Source organism: Salvelinus alpinus, chromosome 8 (genome assembly GCF_045679555.1).
Source record: "Salvelinus alpinus chromosome 8, SLU_Salpinus.1, whole genome shotgun sequence".
Classification (NCBI taxonomy): Eukaryota; Metazoa; Chordata; class Actinopteri; order Salmoniformes; family Salmonidae; genus Salvelinus; species Salvelinus alpinus.
The window spans coordinates 30,930,388-30,957,104 of NC_092093.1; the positions used below are offsets into that span (position 1 = coordinate 30,930,388).

The window sequence follows — 26,717 nt, forward strand, 5'->3', positions numbered from 1 at the left end:
TGCTCAGACCACTGGAGTCTTCCTGCACCCCATGATGGGCCTCTCACTGAGAGAGGAGGAGAGAGAGAGGGACAGAAACTGAGAGACGGAGAAAGAAAGGGAGAGAGAGGGAGAGAGAGAAGGAGAGTGTGCGCGTGCATGCGTGCCTGTGTGTGTGTGTGTGTGTGTGTGTGCCTGTGTGTGTGTGTGTGTGTGTGTGTGTGTGCGTGCGTGCGTGTGTGTGTGTGTGTGTGTGTGTGTGTGTGTGTGTGTGTGTGTGTGTGTGTGTGTGTGTGTGTGTGTGTGTGTGTGTGTGTGTGTGTGTGTGTGTGTGTCCACTCAGGCTCATGGACTGGCTTGTCTGGGGGAAATGATGTCACCCCCTGTTCCCCATCAACCCTGTCCAAAGTCCACAGACTGTTCTGGGCTAATTCATCTTCAAGATGAGGCGCTGGGCTGGTGGCATGGCCAAACAGGTCACACTGTACACATACCCTTTAGCGCCGTCTGTACTTACAACCAAGCAATACTTTTAAACATATAATCCTGGACTCTGAGTCTCTGGAGAGGGTTGATTATGAGCTGGATCTCCTCTGTACTTGGCTTTTTTATTTTATTTTTAAATTGATTTTATTTAACCTTTATTTAACAGCCTTTACCCAACACCAACAGACAGCACTGCTCGTGTTCTCTGTAACTGGGCCTTTACCCAACACCAACAGACAGCTCTGCTCCTGGTCTCTGTACTGGGCCCTTACCCAACACCAACAGACAGCTCTGCTCCTGGTCTCTGTAACTGGGCCTTTACCCAACACCAACAGACAGCTCTGCTCCTGGTCTCTGTACTGGGCCTTTACCCAACACCAACAGACAGCTCTGCTCCTGGTCTCTGTAACTGGGCGTTTACCCAACACCAACAGACAGCTCTGCTCCTGGTCTCTGTAACTGGGCCTTTACCCAACACCAACAGACAGCTCTGCTCCTGGTCTCTGTACTTGGCCTTTACCCAACACCAACAGACAGCTCTGCTCCTGGTCTCTGTAACGGGGCCTTTACCCAACACCAACAGACAGCTCTGCTCCTGGTCTCTGTACTGGGCCTTTACCCAACACCAACAGACAGCTCTGCTCCTGGTCTCTGTACTGGGCCTTTACCCAACACCAACAGACAGCTCTGCTCCTGGTCTCTGTAACTGACTAATGTGGAGCCTGAATAACTAACTAATGACTAATGCGGAGCTGAAGATTTTCACTGTAGCCTGCAATCACACCTGAAACCCCTGAACATGTGACTATTAAACACTCTGAATCTCTGAATGTGATTGTCTTCTTGGAGAGAGCCAGGGAGAAACCAGATCAGAAACTGATTAAGAGGATCTGGATGGACGCATCGATCAAAAGCTCATAAACAAATGAGTGAACAGCCAAACAGTGTCTCTGGGGCAACTGTCTGTGAGGCGATGTGTGTGTTGTTGGCCTGAGTGCCTGACTGTATACCTCCGCACAGCCGAGAGAGATTCTGTTTATTACCGGCGCTCGTAGGTTACGCCTCCCGTAATGGCCCAGCATTCTTGGAAGAGCAGATAACATTCATCACAATCAGCAGGAACATCATCAGGCATGGGGCTGATACCCATGGCACGACCCAGTCAAGATTTGGCACACAGCGATTTGTTAAGAGACAACCCAGCGCCCAGATTAGTCCATTTTTGTAACATCAATATGTTTATAATTTGATGGATGATGTTTCCCCATTCAATGCCAAATGTCTTTGCCGTATCTCATGACAACAAATGCAAATAAAAGCAAGAAATTCCACCTGCCTATCAGCGGGAAACGTGTAACTACTGCCATTATTGCTTGTGCTATTGCATGGCTGTGCACAGTGAACACCTCAGCTTAAGGTGTGGTTTGCTATGCCTAGTGAACACCCGTCTTCCCACTTGAGCTCCCACACAGACGGCGAGAAGAGGTGGCCGAGCGGAGCGACCGACCAACCGCCTAGCTGGGTTGTGCAACCAGCTCCTTTCATAACGCCAATTCATCAGCATGGTAACCCTGCTGCATGGCATTCAGGCTTGTTCTTCCCACACAGGAACTGTCACCCACACTCCTCACCTCACCCTGTCTCAATGAGGCTGTAGCCGAGGCCTCTCACCCACGCAGAGCCCAACTCTCTCTTTTCACTACTCACTACACACATATCCACCATGTTAAAAATACCACCTCCCATCTTATGCCTAGCTGTACCTCGTACTTTCTGCTTGAAATGTAGACCTGAGTATGACTGGATGTATGACTGGATGTATGACTGGATGTATGACAGGTTGTATGACTGGATGTATGACTGGATGTATGACTGGATGTATGACAGGATGTATGACTGGATGTATGACTGGATGTATGACAGGATGTATGACAGGTTGTATGACTGGATGTATGACTGGATGTATGACAGGATGTATGACAGGTTGTATGACTGGATTTATGACTGGATGTATGACAGGATGTATGACAGGATGTATTACTGGATGTATGACAGGATGTATGACAGGTTGTATGACTGGATGTATGACAGGATGTATGACAGGATGTATGACAGGATGTATGACTGGATGTATGACAGGATGTATGACAGGATGTATGACAGGTTGTATGACTGGATGTATGACAGGATGTATGACAGGATGTATGACTGGATGTATGACAGGTTGTATGACTGGATGTATGACAGGTTGTATGAATGGATGTATGACTGGATGTATGACAGGTTGTATGACAGGTTGTATGACTGGATGTATGACAGGTTGTATGACAGGATGTATGACAGGATGTATGACTGGATGTATGACTGGATGTATGACAGGATGTATGACTGGATGTATGACAGGTTGTATGACTGGATGTATGACTGGATGTATGACAGGTTGTATGACTGGATGTATGACTGGTTGTATGACTGGATGTATGACAGGATGTATGACAGAATGTATGACAGGATGTATGACTGGATGTATGACTGGATGTATGTCAGGATGTATGACTGGATGTATGACAGGATGTATGAGAGGTTGTATGACTGGATGTATGACTGGATGTATGACAGGTTGTATGACTGGATGTATGACAGGATGTATGACAGGATGTATGACTGGATGTATGACTGGATGTATGACAGGATGTATGACAGGATGTATGACAGGTTGTATGACTGGATGTATGACAGGATGTATGACAGGATGTATGACAGGATGTATGACTGGATGTATGACAGGATGTATGACAGGATGTATGACAGGTTGTATGACTGGATGTATGACAGGATGTATGACAGGATGTATGACTGGATGTATGACAGGATGTATGACAGGATGTATGACAGGTTGTATGACTGGATGTATGACTGGATGTATGACAGGATGTATGACAGGATGTATGACAGGTTGTATGACTGGATGTATGACTGGATGTATGACTGGATGTATGACTGGATGTATGACAGGATGTATGACAGGATGTATGACTGTCAAGATATGATTCTTGTCTGAATCATGTGCCTTGTAGTTTTACCAGTACTGGTCTTTACTTTTCTCATGTGTTGCTGGAGTTTGTCCCAAAACTAAATATCCATCCCATCATGCCATACGCATTGCACATACACTCACCATTCTATAAATGTGTATAATGCCTATACATTGTAGTTGTAATTTTAGTATTGCTCTGTGAGGCCACTGGCTCTGCTGACCACCTTGACCTGGTTTGAGCAATGGATGGTCTCTCTCTCTCTCCCCCTCTCTCAACCTGTTGCGTGTTGTCTCTCCACAGTCTCCAGACTGCAGTATCTCCCGGCTGCAGTCTCTCCCAGCTCCAGGGTGTGCTTCATCTTTGGGCTCCTAATGAGGAGTCAATATGACACTCCCGGGGGCTGACTTGCGAACAGACTGGGTGATACATCCACAGAACCTGCTTACAGGGGATAAAATCACACCACAAACCTGCTGGCTGTGCAAATGGTGAATCTCTCAGGCTGTCAAGACGCAAACTATTGGTGGTATAAGTCTGAAGATGAAAATAGTTATTTCTGGGATTTCAATAAGATTCAGGAATATTTTCTGTTTCATAGATGTTTTTTTGTGGGGGTGTTTATTTATTGAATATTATTTTGTTTTTATTCCATTCTATTCATATTTTACAATATGTAATTTTTTTTATACACAATACAGACTGGAAAAGACAAACAAGCTACTTTTGTTGCCCATGTTATCTTGAGAGGCACAGATGAACTTGCAACGGAATAGAGTAGAGAATTGTGTCAAGACCGCAGAATTAATACATTTCATTAAGTTCTTTCAATAGTCCAAAAAATATGTTGTGTATTCTGTACATGCAGTCCATTTGAGAACAGAGGGATTCTTAAACAATGCATTGTGAATAACTCCCTGACACAGTTCAGGTGAAAGGCGCGTTGATCCAGACGCCCCTAAAACACACAATACTTTATTGTAGGACCCTTGCTTCAATCAGAGCCCATTCAGATTTTCCTCTAGCTAGCCAGTTGATAAAGCCAGTTGGAGCTTTTAAAGTTGCCTCCATCCCCAATGAGCTGGAATAGCTGGAACAAAGACCCCAGCAAACCGACCCAGCTCCCCTCTCATTCCCACTGTAAGGAAAGATACAGAGAAATGTATAAAACATGTATGCAGATATGTGTGTGTTTCTAACAAACAAACACACACAGATAAATAAACAAGGGTCTCGGTTGGGGGTCTCATTAGGCCTCCTGAGGCTGAGGCACTGACCATGATGCACTTCTAGGCAGGACTTTGTTACCATAAACTCTGTAATTACTGAATGGAAACAATTAGCAATGATTTGAATTATTCAGAGTCTGCCCTGGAAAGTACAAGAAACTGTGCCGGTTTCCGTTCAGGGAAATCAGAAACGGCCTGTGTGTGTGTGTGCCTGCCTACATCGCTGCTGTGAACGTGATGTCACCAGGAGGACAAACAAAAGGGGTAACCGGAGCTTTAAAAACACACTGGCGGATGTGTCACGGTCAACCCCACAGACAGGCCACTGAATTAGGCCACTGTGCTGATCGAATGGCCCTGTGGTTTAGGAGATACCCAAAACACACAGGCGGCTGCCCATGCGACTGGCCTTTGTTTCTACATCAATTACTCAGGTATAATTGCAGATGTCAATTTGCTTAGACCAACAGAACCGTGTGTACTACCCTCTGTAATAGAGCTGGAACTGAAACTAGATGAGGTTGATTTAATTACCTTCAGCTGTTTATTGCAGTAACTATGCAACACTGACAGGTCTAAAACAGCAGTCGATAATAGCAGTGTCAAAGACTATGACTCCAAATATTTAAAGAACATAGTTTGGCAACGGAGATATTTTCCAGGTCTGTTTTTTCCCCATTTTTTTTCAACAATTGTATTTATTTATTTAAAGTGCTCGTGTCCTGCAAATAACTTTTGTTTGGACAGTGAGAGATATGGTGTCATGGTTCATTTTTAACTTCAGATGTTGATATTTTATGGGAGAAGAAAACGGGATTCACTCTATTCTTTATTTCAGTGTTGAAAGGAATTCCAAGCATTTCATATTGGTATGTGGCACCTTGGCTGTCCAAATGGTTTAAGGATAACTACACATCACTCATTGTCACACAAAATAACAAAACATTTTCTAATCCTCTCTCTTGAATCTGTCAGCCCAAAAACGCTTAAATACCTAATCCCTGCATTGAAAAGAGGATGTATTTTGATTGAGTGAAAGGGCCTCTTTAAGGTTTGCTCTTTCCCCAGTCACAATGGAGATGTGCGTCAGTGTGTAGGGCCTGGTACAGCCCCAGGCTACCAGCTTATCCCCCACTCCCCATAGATCTCCAGCCAGAAACCAGAACTAGGCCCGAGGTGGGCAGAGGCTCTCTATCGCCGTTATGTTCTCCCCATGAAAAGAGTGCCCAAATAAGGAAGCTAACATGGTTTATACCCACACATTATGTATACCTCTGGGGAGGAGGGGGTTGATGGAGATATATGTACTGTAATGCTTGAGGGGGGGGGGGGGGGGACTTACTGTGGGGGGCTGGTGTACTGTAAATAATGAAAATGTCCGCCTCATCATGGTCATCAGTTTTTGGCAGTGCGGCCTCCTATCAGATGAAATACTGTTAGACTATGGAGATGTTACATAAAATGCCTGAATCATCCAGTGGAGTGTTTCTGCTTATATCTTTGAGAATGTGGTCCGTCTCTATAGAGCGAGGTGTCCCTAGCACACTCTGCCTCTGTGTGTGTCCCACGCACACTTCCTCCAGGTACTCCACTTAAAAAGGATGCCAATGAATATTCTCACCCACACTCAGTCAGAAAATAGGACAGCGTTTTAGTTAGGATAAAAACACTTTATATAACCCATTCAATAGTTTTTCTTTGACTTAAACAATGATAACCTTATGCAACACGGCAGAGAATAATTCATCAATGGTTTTGGACAGATGCCTACTGAACTTGTATGTCCTAAAAGAACGATTCTAGAGAACTTCGGCACCCTGGTAGCGGATCTGTATTGATAACAAGAGATACTAGACAGATTAATTCATGGAAGGAAATGCTCCCAAACACGGAGGGGGAGATTTTGGGGGAGAAGGGAAGAGGAGAGGGGTGCACCAACCTGGCCACCATTAAGTGTGATATATGAAACTGACTCCAGCTTAGACAGATTGCTCATCTCCACTCAGTGATAGGTTTGCTCTGGCTTCATAAGGCTCATCAGTTGACCCTTTTTCACAAAATACTAGCAACGGAGTGCGTATTGTGCAAATACGCTAGGATGGGTTCTTATTCCTCTCAGAATGTGTCTCTCTGTAACTACGATATCTTTATAAAGCTGACAATCGAGAACATTTCAATAGGTTGGTATGCAACAGCTGTTGATACAGGTGTGTTGCAATTGATACTGCATTCTGTATCTTCCAATCTCTCTAAACATAGCAACATGTTGCTGTGTTTTCACATACACATTTGGCTTTGGGTTTAACTTAAACATGTACATGTATAGTTGTTTAAGAGGATCGCAGGTGGTATTTATCATTGGTCAATAAGAAAGGATATCTGGCCGGTACCAAACCTCCATCCAACCACTTATTCTGTAGTTGCTAAACTTCACTGAGCGCCTATGGCCTGTTCTGTTGTTTGCACACATTATTTTTGTGTAACAGCATGGAAGAAAACAAAAACCGACGAAAAGTTAATGTTTCAGGTGCTAAAAATACCAGTGTTTTCTACTGGGCTATTTTTATCTCTCACATTGGCCTCAAGACACCCACATCACATAGCTTCCGTGCTCCTACCCCAGCAGCGCCAGAGCAAAGGGGCCTTGTGTGTGTGTGTCTGTCGCAATCAGAGAAAAAAAAATGAAATCAAGAAATGCACGGCAGAGACTTACATGTTCAGCATTTTAGTCTCAGACACTGGATTCATTCTATATTCAAGTGTTGGTGTGGTTTCTGTACGTTAGCACTCTGAAATAGGATCACAAACATATGCAGGTTTATTTGTAGCTTCTGTGTTTACTAGGCATTGCAGTATGTGTATGTATAGAAAGTACAAATCAGAGGCCAGAAAAATGCTAGTGCTGGTAGTTCCTGTATGACTTGCCCTTTGGACGCCCACGCACATATGATGTCTTACGTCACCTCCATTTGGCAGGCTATTTTAACCTTTTTGCGTCTTTTTAGGAACTGCGTGGGCCTAGTTGTTACTGATGACTCACTGTAAGCACGAGGGGGTGGGTGGCCCAATCACAAACTACACTCATTAGAAATATTTTAACTTCAATCTAGTTTAGCACTGTACTCCTTGTACTGCATGCCACTGTACATGAGAATATACAGTTGAAGTCGGAAGTTTACATACACTTAGGTTGGAGTCATTAAAACTCGTTTTTCAACCACTCTAAACATTTCTTGTTAATAAACTATAGTTTTGGCAAGTCGGTTAGGACATCTACTTTGTGCATGACACAAGTCATTTTTCCAACAATTGTTTACAGACAGATTATTTCACTTATAATTCACTGTATCACAATTCCAGTAGGTCAGAAGTTTCCATACACTATTTGACTGCAAATCAATCCCAGAGCAATAGCAAAGGACCTTGTAAAGATGCTGGAGGAAATGGGTACAAAAGTATCAATATCCGCAGTAAAACGAGTCCTATATCGACATAACCTGAAAGGCCGCTCAGCAAGGAAGAAGCCACTGCTCCAAATCCACCATAAAAAAGCCAGACTACGGTTTGCAACTGCACATGGGGCAAAGATCGTACTTTTTGGAGAAATGTCCTGTGGTCTGATGAAACAAAAATAGAACTGTTTGGCCATAATGACCATCGTTATGTTTGGAGGAAAAAGGGGGAGGCTTGCAAGCCAAAGAACAACATCCCAACCGTGAAGCACAGGGGTGGCAGCATCATGTTGTGGGGGTGCTTTGTTGCAGGAGGAAGGAAAATGATGTGTATATATTGAAGCAACATCTCAAGACATCAGTCAGGAAGTTAAAGCTTGGTCGCAAATGGGTCTTCCAAATGGACAATGACCCCAAGCTTACTTCCAAAGTGGTGGCAAAATGGCTTGACGACAACAAATTCAAGGTATTGGAGTGGCCATCACAAAGCCCTGACCTCAATCCTATAGAAAATGTGTGGGCAGAACTGAAAAAGCGTTTGCGAGCGAGCACGCCTACAAACCTGACTCAGTTACACCAGCTCTGTCAGGAGGAATGGGCCAAAATTCACCCAACTTATTGTGGGAAGCTTGTGGAAGGCTACCCGAAACGTTTGACCCAAGTTAAACAATTTAAAGGCAATGCTACCAAATACTAATTGAGTGTATGTAAAGTTGTGACCCACTGGGAATGTGATGAAAGAAATTAAAGCTGAAATAAATCATTCTCTCTGCAATTATTCTGACATTTCACATTCTTAAAATAAAGTGTTGATCCTATCTGACCTAAGACAGGGAATTTTTACGAGGATTAAATGTCAGGAATTGTGAAAAACTGAGTTGAAATGTATTTGGCAAAGTGTATGTAAACTTCCGACTTCAACTGTAGATGACTGAACTGCGATTCATTTATTTGAAAATGGAGGAAAATCCTAGAGACATAAGTTATTAACTGACTTCACAGTAAATGTTTTTTTCAATCATTGAATTGTTTCCCTCTCCTCTCTCCAGATCGTACGTAAAGATTCTCATGGAAGTTGTAAAAGGAGGGATAAACACTTTTTTTTCAGACTGGTAAGTGTTCAGTAATAGATATTTTATACCGAATCATGATTTTTAAAACCATGTTTTGTTTCACTGTACATGGCATTTATTCATGTTCTGTTTGAATTTTCAGATCACTCAAAGGTCTTGATACATTTAATGAACAAACAGAAAATTGAAGGGCTGAACCAAGTTTGCAAGTTTACAGTATGCTTGACAGAAAGAAAGTGTTCTGATGCCCACTATAGAGGATCTTTGTGACTCAAATGTAGAACAACCCAAACCGACTTCAGCAATGGATGGCCCCTTTATTTAAGAACTACAGCATCTGACATTTGACCTTTGAGAAACCCAACTGAAGTATAGTTGGACAATGGAGCCACATGAATCAGCTTCTGGACAAAAATGCACCAAGGAGCCACGGGAGAAGCTACAAAGGAAGTGGGTCTCCGAGCCCTCAGCTGTCACGAAAAGAAGCACTTTCGCTGACCCGGAGGGAAAAAGGCACTCGCATCGCGAAAGCCTGCAAAGTGGTGCCAGTGGCAGCAATATTACTGTCTCAGCACAAAAGTATGGCTCTGGGAAGCTGTTATCAACTGCAATGGGTCAGCCGCCTCAAGACAGTCAATACACACAGGCTTTCCCACGTACTTACTCCTACCAGTTACCACAACCGTACCCACAGCAGCCCATGCAAGAGCGCTTCCTGTCCGGAGCCAAGCCACAGCCCGGTCTGGAGGCCCATGCCTGGCCTTTCGCTGGACAGCTCCCTTCCGACGATATATTCCCTGGACACTCCCGTGCCCATGGAGTTTTCTCTCGTCAGAAATCTCCCAGTTTACCCAGTTCTTTTGGCCAGTATTCCAAATCAGGGCCGGAGCTGCCAGAGGAGGGATACAAGAAGGAGCAGAAACCCAAGAAGCCAGGAAAGTACATCTGCCACTACTGTGGAAGGGCTTGTGCGAAACCCAGCGTGCTCAAGAAGCACATTCGTTCACACACTGGGGAACGCCCCTACCCTTGTGTCCCCTGCGGGTTCTCCTTTAAAACCAAGAGTAATTTGTACAAACACCGGAAATCTCATGCCCATGCCATCAAAGCAGGACTAGTCCCATTCTCCGAACTGGCAGCTTCACGCACAGACATGGATCAAGCGTCCTCAGTGGGAGAGACAGATGTACACTCAGACGGTGAACAGAGCACGGACACCGACGAAGAGACGGCAGAGGTCTCTATGTTTATGGACAAAGTCAGCCCCATCCCCCAGATATCATTTGAAATGGACAAAAGCACAATGGAGAAGGGTGGGGAGCCGGCATATGCTGACTCAGCTGAGGAACTAGCTATGGCATCAATGAAAGTGCCTATCCTAATTGTCCCAAAACAAGGGATCCCACCAACAGCAATGGAGTGCCCCCCATTCATGGAACTCAAGGCTTCTCACATCAGCTCCCAGGTGAGCCGCGTGGATGACTCTCCTACTATCAAACAGAGACTGGCTCTGAAACTGACAGATAGGAAGGGATCACAGGACTCAGACCAGCAGTCCCAGCAGTCCCTGAACCTTCTGAGTCCACACAGCAAAGGCAGCACAGACTCAGGCTACTTCTCTCTTTCAGAGAGTGCGGAGCAACAGATCAGCCCTCCCAACACAAACGCAAAGTCCTACGAGGAGATCATGTTTGGTCGGACTTGGTATTACAAACCTAACTCTCCTAGATCTAGACAATCCATTGCAGTAGGCATGGCCACTGTTGGCCAAGACACTAACCTAGTCATGGGGAAGATATCTGAAGATCATATATTCTTCCGTAATGATAACAGTGAAGCGCATCTACTAGCAGGCGTTGACCCTAAGCAGTATCCCACAAGCCCTTGCCAAAGCAACACAGGTCTATTAGAGGCTCCTGATTCAGGGCCACTCATTAGGAGTAACTCAATGCCAACATCCTCCCCGACCAACCTCAACGTCCCACCGGGGATAAGAGTGAGCCACTCCTTCGACGAGATGATAACCTCTGATGACGTCTTCTACCCGGGTGCTGCCGGTCTTAGGAGGCTTAGGAGACAGGCAGCTTTTGAGCATTCAGCACATGAAGGGCATGGTGAATCTGAAACCTATGGACACATTCCCAAGAACGCAGCCCCATTTGTGGTGTTAAAGCTAGGGGAGCGTAGTCCTGTGGTGCCAGAGCATACAGCATACAGCCCTTATGGTACTAAAGTGGGAATAACAGAGATTGCCACTCGTAAACGCAGGAAGGAAAAGAGTGTAGGGGACGAGGAGGATGGCCCAGGCCAGTATGACAGTAGTGGCTCAGTAGATATGGTTGGGGATTATGATTCAAAACAAGGTAGTCAAGTGGGTTCAAGGGCAACACCTACTGGGAAGGGATCCATAGGATCCATGTACAATGCACATAGCCAATCAGACAGTTTTGAAACATGCTGTCGTAGTATGTGCTCAGAGGATGTAGTGCTAGTCCCAGACTCTGACAGAAAGGCAACTGGAAACGTTATCTCTGTCATTCAGCACACAAACTCACTCAGTAGGCCAAACTCCTTCGAGAAGTCAGAGTCCTTCGAGCACCCAACCTACCTGCAAGACAAACCCTCTAGCCAATATTCAGAGCAGTCAGATACAGAATACACAGAAGATGTGCAGAGCCCAGACTCTATCCTGAGGTCTGAGAGCATGGAGCAGCAGAGCGACAGTGATTTAGCTTCACCCAACCAGCCCTGTCACATGCCCCCCAAACTGGTGCGTCAGCCTAACATCCAAGTGCCTGAGATCAGGGTGACGGAGGAGCCAGATAAACCTGAGAAAGAGCCTGATGTACCGACCAAGGAGCCGGAGAAGCACGTTGAAGAATTCCAGTGGCCCCAGAGGAGTGAGACGCTGTCCCAGCTCCCTGCGGAGAAGCTGCCTCCTAAAAAGAAGCGTCTGCGTTTGGCAGACCTGGAGCACTCCTCTGGGGAGTCCAGCTTTGAGTCCTGCACCAGCCTGTCCAGGAGCCCCAGCCAGGAAAGCAACCTGTCCCACAGCTCCAACTTCTCTATGTCCTTTGACAAGGAAGAGAGCCTGAAGTCTGTGTCACCGACCAAGCAGGATGACTTTGGCAAGCAGTCTGAGTACAGTGGCAACTCTCTCACCATCCCCGGCCATCACCAGCAGAGGGAGATGCGACGATCCTCATCCGAACAGGCTCCCTGTGCTCTGGCCACCGAGATCCCAGAGATCCGTAGCAAGTCCTTTGACTATGGCAGTCTCTCAACATCATCCAGACAGGGTGAGATTTACTCCAGTGCATCAGCCATGAAAGAACGGAGACGGGGCTACCTAGTAAGGCAGGCATCCCTTAGCGTTTACCCTGAGACAGTGGTGCATGAGCAAGGTGGTCTCGAAATGACCATCAAGCAAGAGCACTCGGACCATGGACCCTTATCTTGGCAGAGCCCCCCATCCTCTCAAGGTTCTCACAGTGCATCAACCAGCGAAGTAGCAAGACCCAAGAGAGGGTCACATTATCATCTTCTGCAACAGAGAATTAGTGAGGACAGCCAGGAAGACCCAACACTGTTCCAGAAGTCATCTTGTCTGCAAAGTCAACAGTCATCAGAGGGAGAGCATCCAAGTCATGAGCTCATGAGCCAGGAAGCAATGCAATACTCCTCACTCCAGAGCAGCTTGGCTTCACTGCCTTTCCTGCCATTTCAGCCCGGCCTGTTCTGGCATCCGGAGTCAACACAGAGACACAAGCAGCATCTGGCTTTCCAGCCACACCAGTTACAGAAACTACATATCAGACAGCCTAGTATACCGCACATGCTCCAGAAATCCCACCCACCTCTTCATCAGCTACAGCAGATCCAGGAGCAGTGTGACATGAAGGCTGACGGTGCTATCAGTCAGAACTACCAGTATCCCTCCAGAGTCTCCCCCCAGGCCCAGAATTACAGCTCTCCACCATCTAAAGTGGCCCTCACCGAGAGTAAAATGCTCCTGCAACAGGTCCAGCCAATCTTTGCCACTCAGAATGCAGGATCACAGCCATCACTCCCAGGTATGCTAATCCCCGTTAGGATACAGACTCACGTGCCATCTTACGGAAGTGTTATGTACACAAGTGTTTCACAGCTCTTAGCTAACCACAGCCAGAGCACTTATTCAGCAAGAGTCATATGCTCAGAGAATGCATCATCCAGTTCACTCACAGGCGGCAGTGTTTCAAAGCACGGAGTTTGCTTCAACTTATCTCAGATCCTTGGTCAGCCTGAGGGAGCTCCACGTTATCCACTCTGGAAAGTTCCAGATCTGAACACTGAACATGGGAGACTAAACACGGGAATTCCGCTGTCGTTGACATCGAGAACCATCTCCACCACGGATGCGTCCTCCAGTATCGGGGGAAGCAAGCGGATGTTATCACCAGCCAGTAGCCTGGAACTCTTTATAGAGACCAAACAGCAGAAACGGGTCAAGGAGGAGAAGATGTACGGTCAGATTGTAAAGGAGCTGAGCGCTGTCGAGCTGAGTGCTTCGAAGGACAGCGTCAAGTTACCAAAGCATGCACCTCTAAAGAGTGAAGGTTCAATGGACGATCAGGAGAGGATGTCCTCCTCCCCACCAGCAGACTTCCCTTCCACCAAAATCCCAGTGCGTTCCAACGCACCTCACATACCCGATGTGCCACCAGCTGACAGCTTCACTCCCCCTCTGCAAATTGTGATGGACACCCCTGGTGGCAGAGAGTCCCCAGAGGAGCTGGATGTTGACGACTCCTTCACCCCAGAGGCTAGCTCCAGCCCACAGTCCATGGTCTCCTCCAGTGACACTCCAGAGGAGGCCAAGCCGCCCATGGGCAGCAAGATCCCTGTCAACATGCTGGTGCAGCTGGCTGCCAATCAGAGTGGGGGCGCTGCTGGAAGCACTCTGCTGCTCACAGATCTGGCCGACGTTCAGCAGTTCTTTCAGTTCCCCAGTCTTCGCACGGCAACCAGTGTCAGTTGGTGCTTCCTGAATTACACCAAGCCAAACAACGCTCAGACGACTCCCCTGACTTCTGTCTACGGCTCCTGGTGCATCAGCTCCTACAACCCCAACCCTCTCAGCCTCAGCACCAAGGCTACTCTGGCCCTGCTCCGCTCCAAGCAGAGGAAGAACACAGAAACCTACACGATGGCTGCCATGTATCAACCCGGGACTGGAAAACTTGTGTCCTCTCTTGCTTGGAAGCAGAAGTTTGACCAGGTAATCAACACATCTCATTTGCCTCTTGTTCACAATTTATTACATTTACATTTACTAAATAAGCATTACAGATTTCACAACTCACATGTAAGTTTTAGAAAGTTTGAAATCCCCTACAATATTATAAAGCAATCTTAGGTACAGTAAAATGTTATTTTTGAGCCGACATTTCATTACATCTGCCATCAAGTGTTTTTGTCTGTTTGCGAGGATTTAACTTAGTGTAATGCATGTTTTCCATTTGCAGATGAAGCCAGAGCTCATGCAGCTAGATGTGAGCAAATATGGGAAGAAAATCAAGGGGCTGAGCTCCAGGGATCGAATCAAGGAGGACCACGGAGAGAAGGAGGCCTCCTCAAAGCAGGCTGAGCCCACTCGCATCAGAATCTTTGAAGGAGGGTATGTCAAGATGGCTGCCATTAGCCATTAAAATGTAATTGATATCAGTTCAATTTGATATCAGTGTGGAACCTTCTGGAGACGGCTGCTTAAATAGTTATATTGTTGTACAGGTTTGTATAGAAATTATCAGCACTTAAATATGAAATATTTTGTGGTTAAGTTGGATTTAATGCCTGGTGGCTGAAACCACTTCTTCATGGCCTATGTTATATGAGAATGGTAAAACAATTACTGTGGTAACTGAAATGTAGCTACTACATGATTTTGTCAAATTACTGCTTTACATTCATGGACTTGAAGGCTTTTTCTGCAGAAATAGGATGTATACACTGCATTCAGAATGTATTCAGACCCCTTGACTTTTTCCTTATTTTGTTACGTTACAGCCTTATTCTAAAATTGAATTAAACAACATTTTCTCATCAATTTACACACAATAGCACATAATGACAAAGCAAAAACAGGTTTTTAGAAATGTTTACAAATGTATTAAAATACAAAACTGAAATATCACATTTACATAAGTATTCAGACCCTTTACTCGGTACTTTGTTGAAGCACCTTTGGCAGCGATTACAGCCTCGAGTCTTCTTGGGTATGGCACTACAATCTTGGCACATCTGTATTTGGGGAGTTTCTGCCATTCTTTCCTGCAGATCCTCTCAAGCTCTGTCAGGTTGGATGGGGAAAGTCGCTGCACAGATGTTTTCAGGTTTCTCCAGAGATCAGATTCAAGTCCGGGCTCTGGCTGGGCCACTCAAGGACATTCAGAGACTTGTCCCTGAGCCTGCGTTGTCTTGGCTGTGTGCTTAGGGTCGTTGTCCTGTTGGAAGGTGAACCGTCACCCAAGTCTGTAGTCCTGAGCACTCTGGAGCAGGTTTTCATCAAAGATCTCTCGATACTTTGCTCCATTCATCTTTCCCTCGATCCTGACTAGTCTCCCAGTCCCTGCTACTGAATAACATCCCCACAGAATGATGCTGCCACCACCATACTTCACCGTAGGGATGGTGCCAGGTTTCCTCCAGATGTGACACTTGGCATTGAGGCCAAAAAGTTAAATATTGGTTTCATCAGACCAGAGAATATTGTTTATCATGGTTTGAGAGTATTTAGGTGCTTTTTGGCAAACTCCAAGCGGGCTGTCATGTGCCTTTTACTGAGGAGTGGCTTCCGTCTGGTCACTACCATAAAGGCCTGATTGGTGGAGTGCTGCAGATATGGTTGTCCTTCTGGAAGGTTCTCCCATCTCCACAGGATCTCTGGAGCTCTTTCAGAGTGACCATCGGGTTCACCTCCCTGACCAAGGTCCTTCTCCCCCGATTGCTCAGTTTGACCGGGCGGCCAGCTCTAGGAAGAGTCTTGGTGGTTCCAAACTTCTTCCATTTAAGAATGATGGCGGCCACTGTGTTCTTGGGTACCTTCAATGCCGCAGACATTTTTTTTGGTATCCTTCCCCAGATCTGTGCCTCGACACAGTCCTGTCTCGCAGCTCCATGAAAATTCATTTGATCTCATGGCTTGGTGTTTGCTCTGACATGCACTGTCAACTGTGGGACCTCATATAGACAGGTGTGTGCCTTTCCAAATCATGTCCAATCAATTGAATTTACCACAGGTGGACTCCAATCAAGTTGTAGAAAAATCTCATGGATGGTCAATGGAAACGGGATGCACCTGAGCTCAATTTCGAGTCTCATAGCAAAGGGTTTGAATACTTATGTAAATAAGGTTTTTCTGTTTTTATTTTCAATACATTTGCAAAAATGTCTAAAAACCTGTTTTCGCTTTTTCATTATGCGTAGATTAATGAGGAAAAATAAGGCTGTAAAGTAGAAATGTGGAAAATGTCAAGGGGTCTGAATACTTTCCGAACGCACTGTGTATATAAAGCAGAATGTATTTTTCAGATGGATTTTAATTGTGGTTGAAAGGCGTTACTAGCATCGGCTACTGTTTTTATGGAAATACAGTAGAGCAAAGTTTTGTTGTTTAACTGCCGTGGTATTATTGACTACTGTCCGTGAGGCTTCGGGTAACCTCTTTACTTTGGTTCAAGCGATAAATAGATTTCGAAATTATTTTTTAAATCATTTTTAAAAAAAATCACAATAACATACGGTATCTTGAATATCCCTTTGAAGATATTACCATATACAGTTCGATTTTTTTCTTTATATAATTCAATTTCAGAAACGAGAACAGCTGTAAAAATGTCTGACCAACACAGTTGAATTTGGCACCAGAATTATTTTCTCTGAGCAGTTGCAGGCTAACTTTCCCAATGTAAAGTTAGCTGTTTGATGTATTTGATATTTGCTCCCTTAACACATGCTTCGATATACTCAAAACCCTCCAATAATGTTGAAAAATCTGATCTTGTTATGATTTCAGGTACAAATCCAATGAAGACTATGTTTACGTGCGGGGCAGAGGAAGAGGGAAGTACATATGTGAAGAGTGTGGGATCCGCTGTAAGAAGCCAAGCATGCTGAAGAAACATATCCGCACACACACCGATGTCAGACCGTATGTCTGCAAGTTCTGCAACTTTGCTTTTAAAACTAAAGGTGGGTTTCCTTCTTCCGTTTCATATAACCACATGTATGCAAATGTACACCTTTCTTCTTAAGCACTTTAACCTGATAGTTCAAACAAAAACAGTGATCACATTGGAAAAGGATTTATGTAGAACTGAACAGACTTCTGTCTGCATTGCGTTAGAAGGGTGGCAAGGTTCTCTCTCTCTCTCTGCTGCAGTGGAGTGTTGATGAGTGAATTGAAAGGCCGGGCGGCCTATGCTGCTTCCAGTAAGACGTTTTAAAAGTCGTAAACTCTTGTTTCAGGAAATCTGACAAAACACATGAAGTCGAAAGCCCACATGAAGAAGTGCTTGGAGCTCGGGGTGTCAGTGACATCTGTGGAGGATGCGGACGCCGAAGAAGCTGGTATGAATCAGACAGACTGACTGAGCATATTTTATAGAGATGAGCCAATATTTGATAAATACTGGGCCCTGTATGTTGCACTGGTGCGGTTCTTGAGGAACAATTACTGTAATGAAAAACAGGAGCCGCCTGTCAGGTTTATGTAAAATGACCAACTTTAAAGATACACAGTTCACATTTTCCCTGCTTGTATCCCATCATTTATCATAAAGTGGGAAAGAACACCAGTGACCCATTCAATCCAAAATAAGTAAATTACAGTTGCTGTAAAAGATTTGTAAACGCCTAAATAGAAAAGCACTACTGTGTTTGTATGTCTCATTTCCTTGTTAAGACTGCACTAAATGCTGTTTATTTGTCTTGCAGAACAAAGTAGGCTACTGTTACTGCATTTGCATAGGGTTTGACTGGATCAACGGTTGGATAAACCATATGTTTCTTTTTAGACAATGGCGAGGATGGGCAGAGGGAGTCTGGGAAGATGTCAGGCATCATGGCTGACCACCAGTTCTCAGACGCCGATGATTCTGATGGTGGCGAGGATGACGGGGATGAGGTGGACGACGATGAAGATGATGACGACGATTACGATGGCGAATCCACGCCGAAGACTCGCTCCAGAAGCACCAGCCCTCAGCCCTATGGCATACCATCTCTGTCCGTCACAGACTCTCAGGGCGCCTGCTCCTCAGACCTGCTGGGCCACTGCTCCAAACCGCCCCTCTTCAGCTACTTCACCAGCCTGCCCAGCATCCAGATCACCCAGCTCATGGTGCCCAGTGAGGGTGCAGGCCAGGGCCAGATGGCAGAGTACCAGCAGCTGCTGCAGGGCGCCCTGGGTGAGGACTATAAGAGCAGGCTAGACGTACCCAGCTCCATGGACGAGGACTTTGGCCTTTCCCCAGCTCACAGCTCCTCATCATTCGACCTGTCCCCGTCTCGCCTCTCTTCCCCAGGCCTGGACTCCTCCCCTCTCCGAGAGCCGTCCCCCACCTCCACTTCACGCAAGTACCTCTTCCCCCGACGGGACCTGTCCCCCCATGGCCGCCTGTCTCCCCACAGAGAGGTGTCCCCTCTCAGGCACATCTCCCCCAAGAGGGACATCTCCTTCAGAAGGGAACTCTCGCCCCGCAGGGACCTTTCCCCCAGGAGTCACATCTCACCCCTGTCCCACGCCGGACGCCCCATGTCACCGGGCAGAGAACTGGTGGGCAGGAGGGAGCTGTCTCCACGGAGTCGCCACCGGGGCATGATCAGACCTGTGTCCCCCAGGAGGGGCATGCACCATCACAGTGCCCCCTGGAGTCTGGGCCAGCACCTACACTCAGAGATGGTGCCAATGGGCCAGCGCAGCAGGAGCCACTCAGAGATGGAGACAGTAAGTGTTCCAGAATGTATTCAACTGTTCTATTCTATTATATAAACATTGCACATCAGCCTTCATGAACAGCTCCTTACTGGCATAATATACCATGAGTATTCCAAACCTTAGGAACACATTCATAATATTGAGTTGCACCCCCCCCCCCCCCCCCCGCACCTTTCGCCCTCAGAACAGCCTCAGTTCGTCGGGGCATGCACTCTACAAGGTGTTGAAAGCGTTCCACAGGGATGCTGGCCCATGTTGACTCCAATGCTTCCCACAACTGTGTCAAGTTGGCTGGATGTCCTTTGGGTGGTGGACCATTCTTGATACACACGGGAAACTGTTGAGTGTAAAAAAAAACAGCAGCGTTGCAGTTCTTGACACAAACCGGTGCTCCCATTCAAAGGCACTTGCATTTTTTGTCTTGCCCATTAACTCTCTGAATGTCACACATATACAATCCATGTTTCAATTGTCTCAAGACTTAAAAATCCTCCTTTAATCTGTCTCCTCCCCTTCATTAAAGTGGATTTAACAAGTGACATCAATAAGAGATCAGAGCTTTCACCTGGATTCACCTGGTCAGTCTATGTCATGGAATGACATCATTAAATAGTAACCACAAAACACCAGTCTCAACATCAACATCAACATCAACTGCCTATAAGGCCAGCATCCCAGAGTCGCCTCTTCGCTGTTGACGTTGAGACTGGTGTTTTGCGGGGTACTATTTAATGAAGCTGCCAGTTGAGGACTTGTGAGGCGTCTGTTTCTCAAACTAGACACTCTAATGTACTTGTCCTCTTGCTCAGTTGTGCACCGGGGCCTCCCACTCCTCTTTATATTCTGGTTAGAGCTAGTTTGCGCTGTTCTGTGAAGGGAGTAGTACACAGCGTTGTACGAGATCTTCAGTTTCTTGGCAATTTCTCGCATGGAATGGCCTTCATTTCGCAGAACAAGAATAGACTGAAGAGTTTCAGAAGAAAGTCTATGGCCATTTCTGATTATTTCACTTATAATTCACTGTATCACAATTCCAGTGGGTCAGACGTTTACATACACTAAGTTGACTGTGCCTTTAAAGCTTGGAAAATTGCAGAAAATTATGTCATGGCTTTAGAAGCTTCTGATAGGCTAATTGACATAATTTGAGTCAATTGGAGGTGTACAAGTGGATGTATTTCAAGGCCTTCCTTTAAACTCAGTGCCTCTTTGCTTGACATCATGGGAAAATCAAAAGAAATCAGCTAAGACCTCAGAAAACAAATTGTAGACCTCCACAAGTCTGGTTCATCCTTGGGAGCAATTTCCAAACACCTGAAGGTACCACGTTCATCTGTACAAACAATAGTATGCAAGTATAAACACCATGGGACCCCGCAGCCGTCATACCGCTCAGGAAGGAGACGCGCTCTGTCTCCTAGAGATGAACGTACTTTGGTGTGAAAAGTGCAAATCAATCCCATGTCCTGTGGTCTGATGAAACAAAATAGAACTGTTTGGCCATAATGACCATCATTATGTTTGGAGGAAAATGGGAGAGGCCTGCAAGCCGAAGAACACCATCCCAACCGTGAAGCACGAGTGTGGCAGCATCATGTTGTGGAGGTACTTTGCTGCAGGAGGGACTGGTGCACTTCACAAAATAGATGGCATGATGAGGCAGGGAAATTATGTGGATATATTGAGCAACATCTCAAGACATCAGTCAGGAAGTTAAAGCTTGGTTGCAAATGGGTCTTCCAAATGGACAATGACCCCAAGCTTACTTCCAAAGTGGTGGCAGAATGGCTTGAGGACAACAAAGTCAAGGTATTGGAGTGGCCATCACAAAGCCCTGACCTCAATCCTATAAAAAAGTGTGTGGGCAGAACTGAAAAAGCATGACAGGTGTGGCATATCAAGAAGCTGATTAAAACTGCATGATCATAACACAGGTGCACCTTGTGCTGGGGACAATAAAGACCACTCTAAAATGTGCAGTTTTGTCACACAACACAGTGCCACAGATGTCTCAAGTTTTGAGGGAGTGTGAAATAGGCATGCTGACTCCAGGAATGTCCACCAGAGCTGTTGCCAGAGAATTTAATGTTAATTTCTCTACCATAAGCTGCCTCCAGTGTCATTTTAGAGAATTTGTCAGTACGTCCAACCGGCCTCACAACCGCAGACCATGTGTAACCACTCCAGCCTAAGACCTCCACATCCGGCTTCTTTACCTGTGGGATCGTCTGAGACCAGCCACCCGAACAACTGATGAAACTGAGGAGTATTTCTGTCTGTAATAAAGCCCTTTTGTGGGGAAAAACTCATTCTGATTGACTGGGCCTGGCTCCTAAGTGGGTGGGCCTATGCCATCGCAGGTCCACCCATGGCTGCGCCCCTGCCCAGTCATGTGAAATCCATAGATTAGGGCCTAATTCATTCATTTCAATTGACTGATTTCCTTATATGAACTGTAACAGAGTAAAATTGTTGAAATTGTTATATGTTGCGTTTATATTTTTGTTCAGTGTATTATTAGTGCCTGCTTTAATAGGATGATAAATGGAGAGTCTAACTTAAAGTTATAGTACAATGGAACTGTGCAGGCCCACTATAGAGTTCTCTTACAGTCTCTGCGGGCGTTTCTATTTATGTATGTGGCTAATTAAGAATCCCTGGGGAAAGGGGAAAAATACAGTATTCTTGCACTGTGGAGTCATTCTTGACTTCTCCACACCATCTGGTTGGTTTCCGTGGTACTGAGGGATAAAAAGATAAGGCAGCCGTAGCCATAATGTACTGTAAGCTTGGCTCATCACTCAGTGGTTCGCAACTGTTGTTTTTGTTCTTAAGAGTCTTTTAAAACCCGGCCAGTTTAAATGAAGCGTGAAATGGAGCCCGCTTCAGCTGTATAATATATCTTTTTTTGAATATTTATATTTGACTTCTTTTTAGCTGGTAATAGTTTCGTCGTATTTTAGCTGATTTTTCCTACCATCTCAAGATCCATTCAAATCCAAAGTAACACTTCATTTGGATAGTCCATCTGTAGAAGCTCTACAGATGATCAGTAACCTTTCAACTACATGTGTACTAACCCTAACCCTAGCCCTTATCCTAATGCTCAACTTAACCCTAACCTTAACCCTTACCCTAATCCATATTTTAAACCTAACCTTAACCATAACCAGCATTTGCTTATCAACCGATAGTTTGTTGATAGAATGAAGAAGCACAGGGCAAAGTTCTATTTCCAATGAAAAACAATTCCTAAAAACGATAGGCTATTTACATTGACTGTAAAAAAAAAAAATTGTTTCATGCATTTGCCTATTTTCATACAGTGCATTCGGAAAGAATTCAGACCCATTGACTTTTTCCACATTTTGTTACATTACAGCCTTATTCTAAAATGGATTAAATCGTTTTTTTTACCTCCTCAATCTACACCTAATACACCATAATGACAATGAATACATACAGTACCAGTCAAAAGGTTGGGCACACCTACTCATTACAGTGTTTTTCTTTATTTTGGCTATTTCTACATTGTAGAATAATAGTGAAGACATCATAACAATGAAATAACACATATGGAATCATTTAGTATCCCAAAAAGTGTTAAACAAATCAAAATACATTTTATATTTGACATTTTTCAAAGTATCCACCCTTTGCCTTGATAACAGCTTTGCACACTCTTGGCCCTTGAAACCTGTTTTTGCTTTGTCATTGTGGGGTATTGTGTGTAGATAGATGAGCATTTTTTGTATGAATCCATTTTAGAATAAGGCTGTAAGGTAACCAAATGTGGGAAGCCTGTTACTTGCGAGGCACATCATGGGCATTAAATAACTCGTTTTTGTTTTTCACTGGACTGATGGTTCGATTTCGGATCAGTTATTAAGAAATATATTTTTTTTCAACATTGAAATGCACCATGCATTATGTGGGTTGAATGCTGTAACAGCACAGAATAAAACAATGAATAAAGTCCCATGATGGTAGTGACTGCCCATTACTGCCTATCACTTATTAACCATTATTTATTCACATTACTTCACTTGAATAAATATTTCAAATGTTGCGTATATTACGTTTATTTTATTTGATGACTTTATTATGTCTTTAAGCTAATAATTATTTGACTAATTCTCGCCTTGCGAGCAAAACATTTTAGCGGCCCCCTAATGACAGCAAAGAGAGACCTTTTTTGTTTAAAAGTTAATTTCTTGCAATTCTACATATTTTGCCACGGGGTGGAGAGAAGATTTTTCAATTTTATAACTAATTTCATGCAATTCTACTAATTTTGCCATAGTGTGGAGAGAAAAATTACAATTTGTACAGCTAATTCCCTGCAATTCTACACATTTTGCCATAGGGTGGAGACAAATGTTTGCAGTTTTGTATATGATAACTGATGATCAATGGGTCCCACCCCGTTTGGAACACTGACAAGTAATAATAATAATAAAAAAATTATACAATAAAAATATGTTTTTGGGGGATTGCTCAATCTGATTGGGTGGGCCTGGCTCCCCAGTGGGTGGGTCTGCACCCACCCAGGCCCACCAGTGCCTACGCCCCTGACTTAAATTGAGAAAATGCGTAGTACTTTCTGAGATCATCTGCATATTCTATAGTCTAAGATCCACAGACCCTATTTATCTTTGGCCACTATATTTTGTACTGAATTCATCTTGTATTGTTTCAGGATCAGAGGAAGGATTCCCCTCCCCACAGCAGCCAGGATTCCCCACGGCCACACCAGGGCCTGTTCAGCCACCTCCCCCTGCACTCCCAGCAGCAGGTCCGCACCCCCTTCCCCATGATCCCCATCGGGGGCATCCAGATGGTGCACTCCGTGGCCACCTCAGTCACCGGCCTGGCCCACCCTGCCCGCCTCCCCCTGCAGAAGAGCACGTCCGAGGAGACTAGCACCAGTGAAGTCTCCTTCCCGCTGGCCAGGGGGTCCACCGGGTCCACCGATTCACCCCAGTGCCATGAAAGAATGGAGAGGACCCTGGTTCCTTCCTCCGGCCCGTCCTTACCCAGGTCAGGAAGTCGCCAGGACAGCGCAGACATGTCCGACATCAAGGACAATAAGCAGCAGGAGGAGAGCATACAGACATGTACCAAAGCTATCGCCTCTCTCCGCATCGCTACGGAACATGACACTCTGGAGAAAGGCGTGGTGGCGTGCTCTTTAGAGCCCCACCAGAGACGCCGCTCCCCGCTGCCTCACCCCTGCCATCCCCCTCACCCCATCCCTCAGGAGAGCGCCCCCAGCAGGATTCAGCACTTTAGTGGCGTAGAGGTTAGGCAGTCCCCGGCCGGCCGCTCGGCCTCCCCTCTCCCCCTACCCTCCAGCTCCAGCTCAGAGACCTTTCTGCCGGCCACATCAAAGGGCCCGGCGGGTCCCACGGCAGGGCCAGGCCACCATGTCAAGGAGAGGTCACCAGGTCAACAGGGCCCAGGGGAAAGGGCAGCAAGCACAAAGAGAGGCAAAGATATATCAAAGGACTCCACAGAGAACAGGTGAACGTTGTTTAAAAAGGGAGGGACGTGCAACGTAAAGACATCAACCCATACTATTGCACACACACAACACAAGAACACAGAGAGACAGACATTCAAACACACACACGCAAACACAAAAAAGTCTTTTAACAAGCAAATTAAGTAGATACTCTGCAGTTTCAATGTATGTGTATAGCATGCCTTTTATAACCTGGTTTGCTATTTTAACAATGTTTTTCTTATTTAAATTTTCAGAGAATATACATACAGTATATGTTAACTTATCCATGAGCCTGACCAAATTGCTTATGGACTCCAGTCTGGTACTTTTAAATGTACAGATGTGTGTGCCTTTTCTTTACTTTCTGCTTATATTCTTATAAGCATATTAAGCAGGAAGAGATGTAAATATATAAAGTTTATCAGCTTTGTAATAAATGCAATTTCCCGTCTTTTTTGGACACTTGAGTCTGAATGATGTGAAGTATCAATATATGTAAGGTTGCACTAAAACATATTTTTATATGAGTGAAATTAAATGGCTTTTGTGTACAGCAGCAATTATATAATACTATTTATTGTATCATGTTTTATAAATTGTAAATTTTCTTAATGTTGTGGATGCCTTTTCTATGTAAAGCATGGGTTTTGCTATGGCGTAATTAGAGCAAAAAATATGTACACTGTAAAATGGCTTTATATGTTAGTGAATACACTTTACTTGGAAGTATATATATATATATATATATATATATATATATATATATATATATATATATATATATATATATATATATATATATATATATATCTGCACTTACATTTTGGATTGACACCCACATACAGTATGGTAGTTAGTTCTAAATGCTTGTACCTTTTTCTCTCCTGCTGGATTGGCTACACTAGTTGTGATTTTGTAATTTTTTACAAAAAGTAGAACTTATAATTTTTTTGTTCAACATGTGCACTTATGCATTTTCTTTCTTTTTGTTGTCGTTCATCGCTTACTGAAGTAGTAGTGAAATATTAAAGATAGTTTGATCTTCTGTGAATCACGTTGCTTGAAGTACTTGATTTAATGAGTAGTATGGGGAACATTCCAGCAGATGTAAATATTGAATGCCCATGAATCTGTGTGTATATATATATATATACACACACACACACACACACACACACACACACACACACACATGCAGTCATACACATTTATACACGGAAAGAGTTGATTCTGGGCAATGCCGTCAGTTCATCCCCAAAACATTTTTAAAGGCTTGTACACACAGATATCAAGAACTCTGAAAAAATGCACCTTATGTTCCCTAAATTTTGGGGGTACAATCTCATAATATATACATTTTGGAACAGGGATTTGGAATCCCCAGTTGCTTGTAAAAAGCTGTGCAAATAAACAACCTAAATGAATGGGAGCATTCAGCCAGTCACTCTTATGTATATCTGTATTTTGTATGGTGTGTATAAGATCTGTGTATTTTACTCTTTGGACATTTTTGTCAGTAGTCCCTGTATTCACTTAACTGTATTAACATGTCTTTAAAATCTAAGGTATCAAAGCACAAATCATTGTATAGAAAAAAAAAAGGTAAACATACATAAAAAGGGTAACTTTGTGATGTTCAGTGGAAAGTACAATATCATGTAAGACCCCGGTTTCAATAATGAATCACAGTACAGGTGGGAAAAAAATAGTTTTTTTTGTAAAAAAATAAATAAATACGACTACAATAATATGCATGTCCTCGATGCTTTCATTCTTTGTCTTGCTCAAGTGCTTCATATGTACATACAGTGCCAGTCAAAAGTTTGGACACACCTACTCATTACAGGGCTTTTACTTAATATTGAATATTTTCTACATTGTAGAATAAAGACATCAAAACTATAAAATAACACATATGGAATCATGTAGTAACTAAAAAAGTGTAAACAAATCAAAATATATTTTATATTTGAGATTC

The 26,717-nt window shown here is 44.4% G+C and overlaps 1 protein-coding gene across 3 annotated transcripts in view; it reads left to right on the plus strand.

Annotated features, from left to right (window-relative positions):
* Positions 1-26,494, plus strand: part of LOC139582916 (transcription factor HIVEP2-like) — a 91,982-nt gene extending 65,488 nt beyond the window's left edge. For all 3 annotated transcript variants that reach the window (XM_071413370.1, XM_071413368.1, XM_071413371.1), the window contains 7 exons: positions 9,231-9,293; positions 9,397-14,514; positions 14,762-14,913; positions 17,311-17,486; positions 17,763-17,864; positions 18,311-19,242; positions 23,933-26,494. In XM_071413370.1, the coding sequence (XP_071269471.1) occupies positions 9,637-14,514; positions 14,762-14,913; positions 17,311-17,486; positions 17,763-17,864; positions 18,311-19,242; positions 23,933-24,760 (7,068 nt within the window). In that variant the 5' untranslated portion in view covers positions 9,231-9,293; positions 9,397-9,636 and the 3' untranslated portion in view covers positions 24,761-26,494. The remainder of the gene's footprint in view (positions 1-9,230; positions 9,294-9,396; positions 14,515-14,761; positions 14,914-17,310; positions 17,487-17,762; positions 17,865-18,310; positions 19,243-23,932) is intronic.
* Positions 26,495-26,717: the final 223 nt, after the last annotated feature.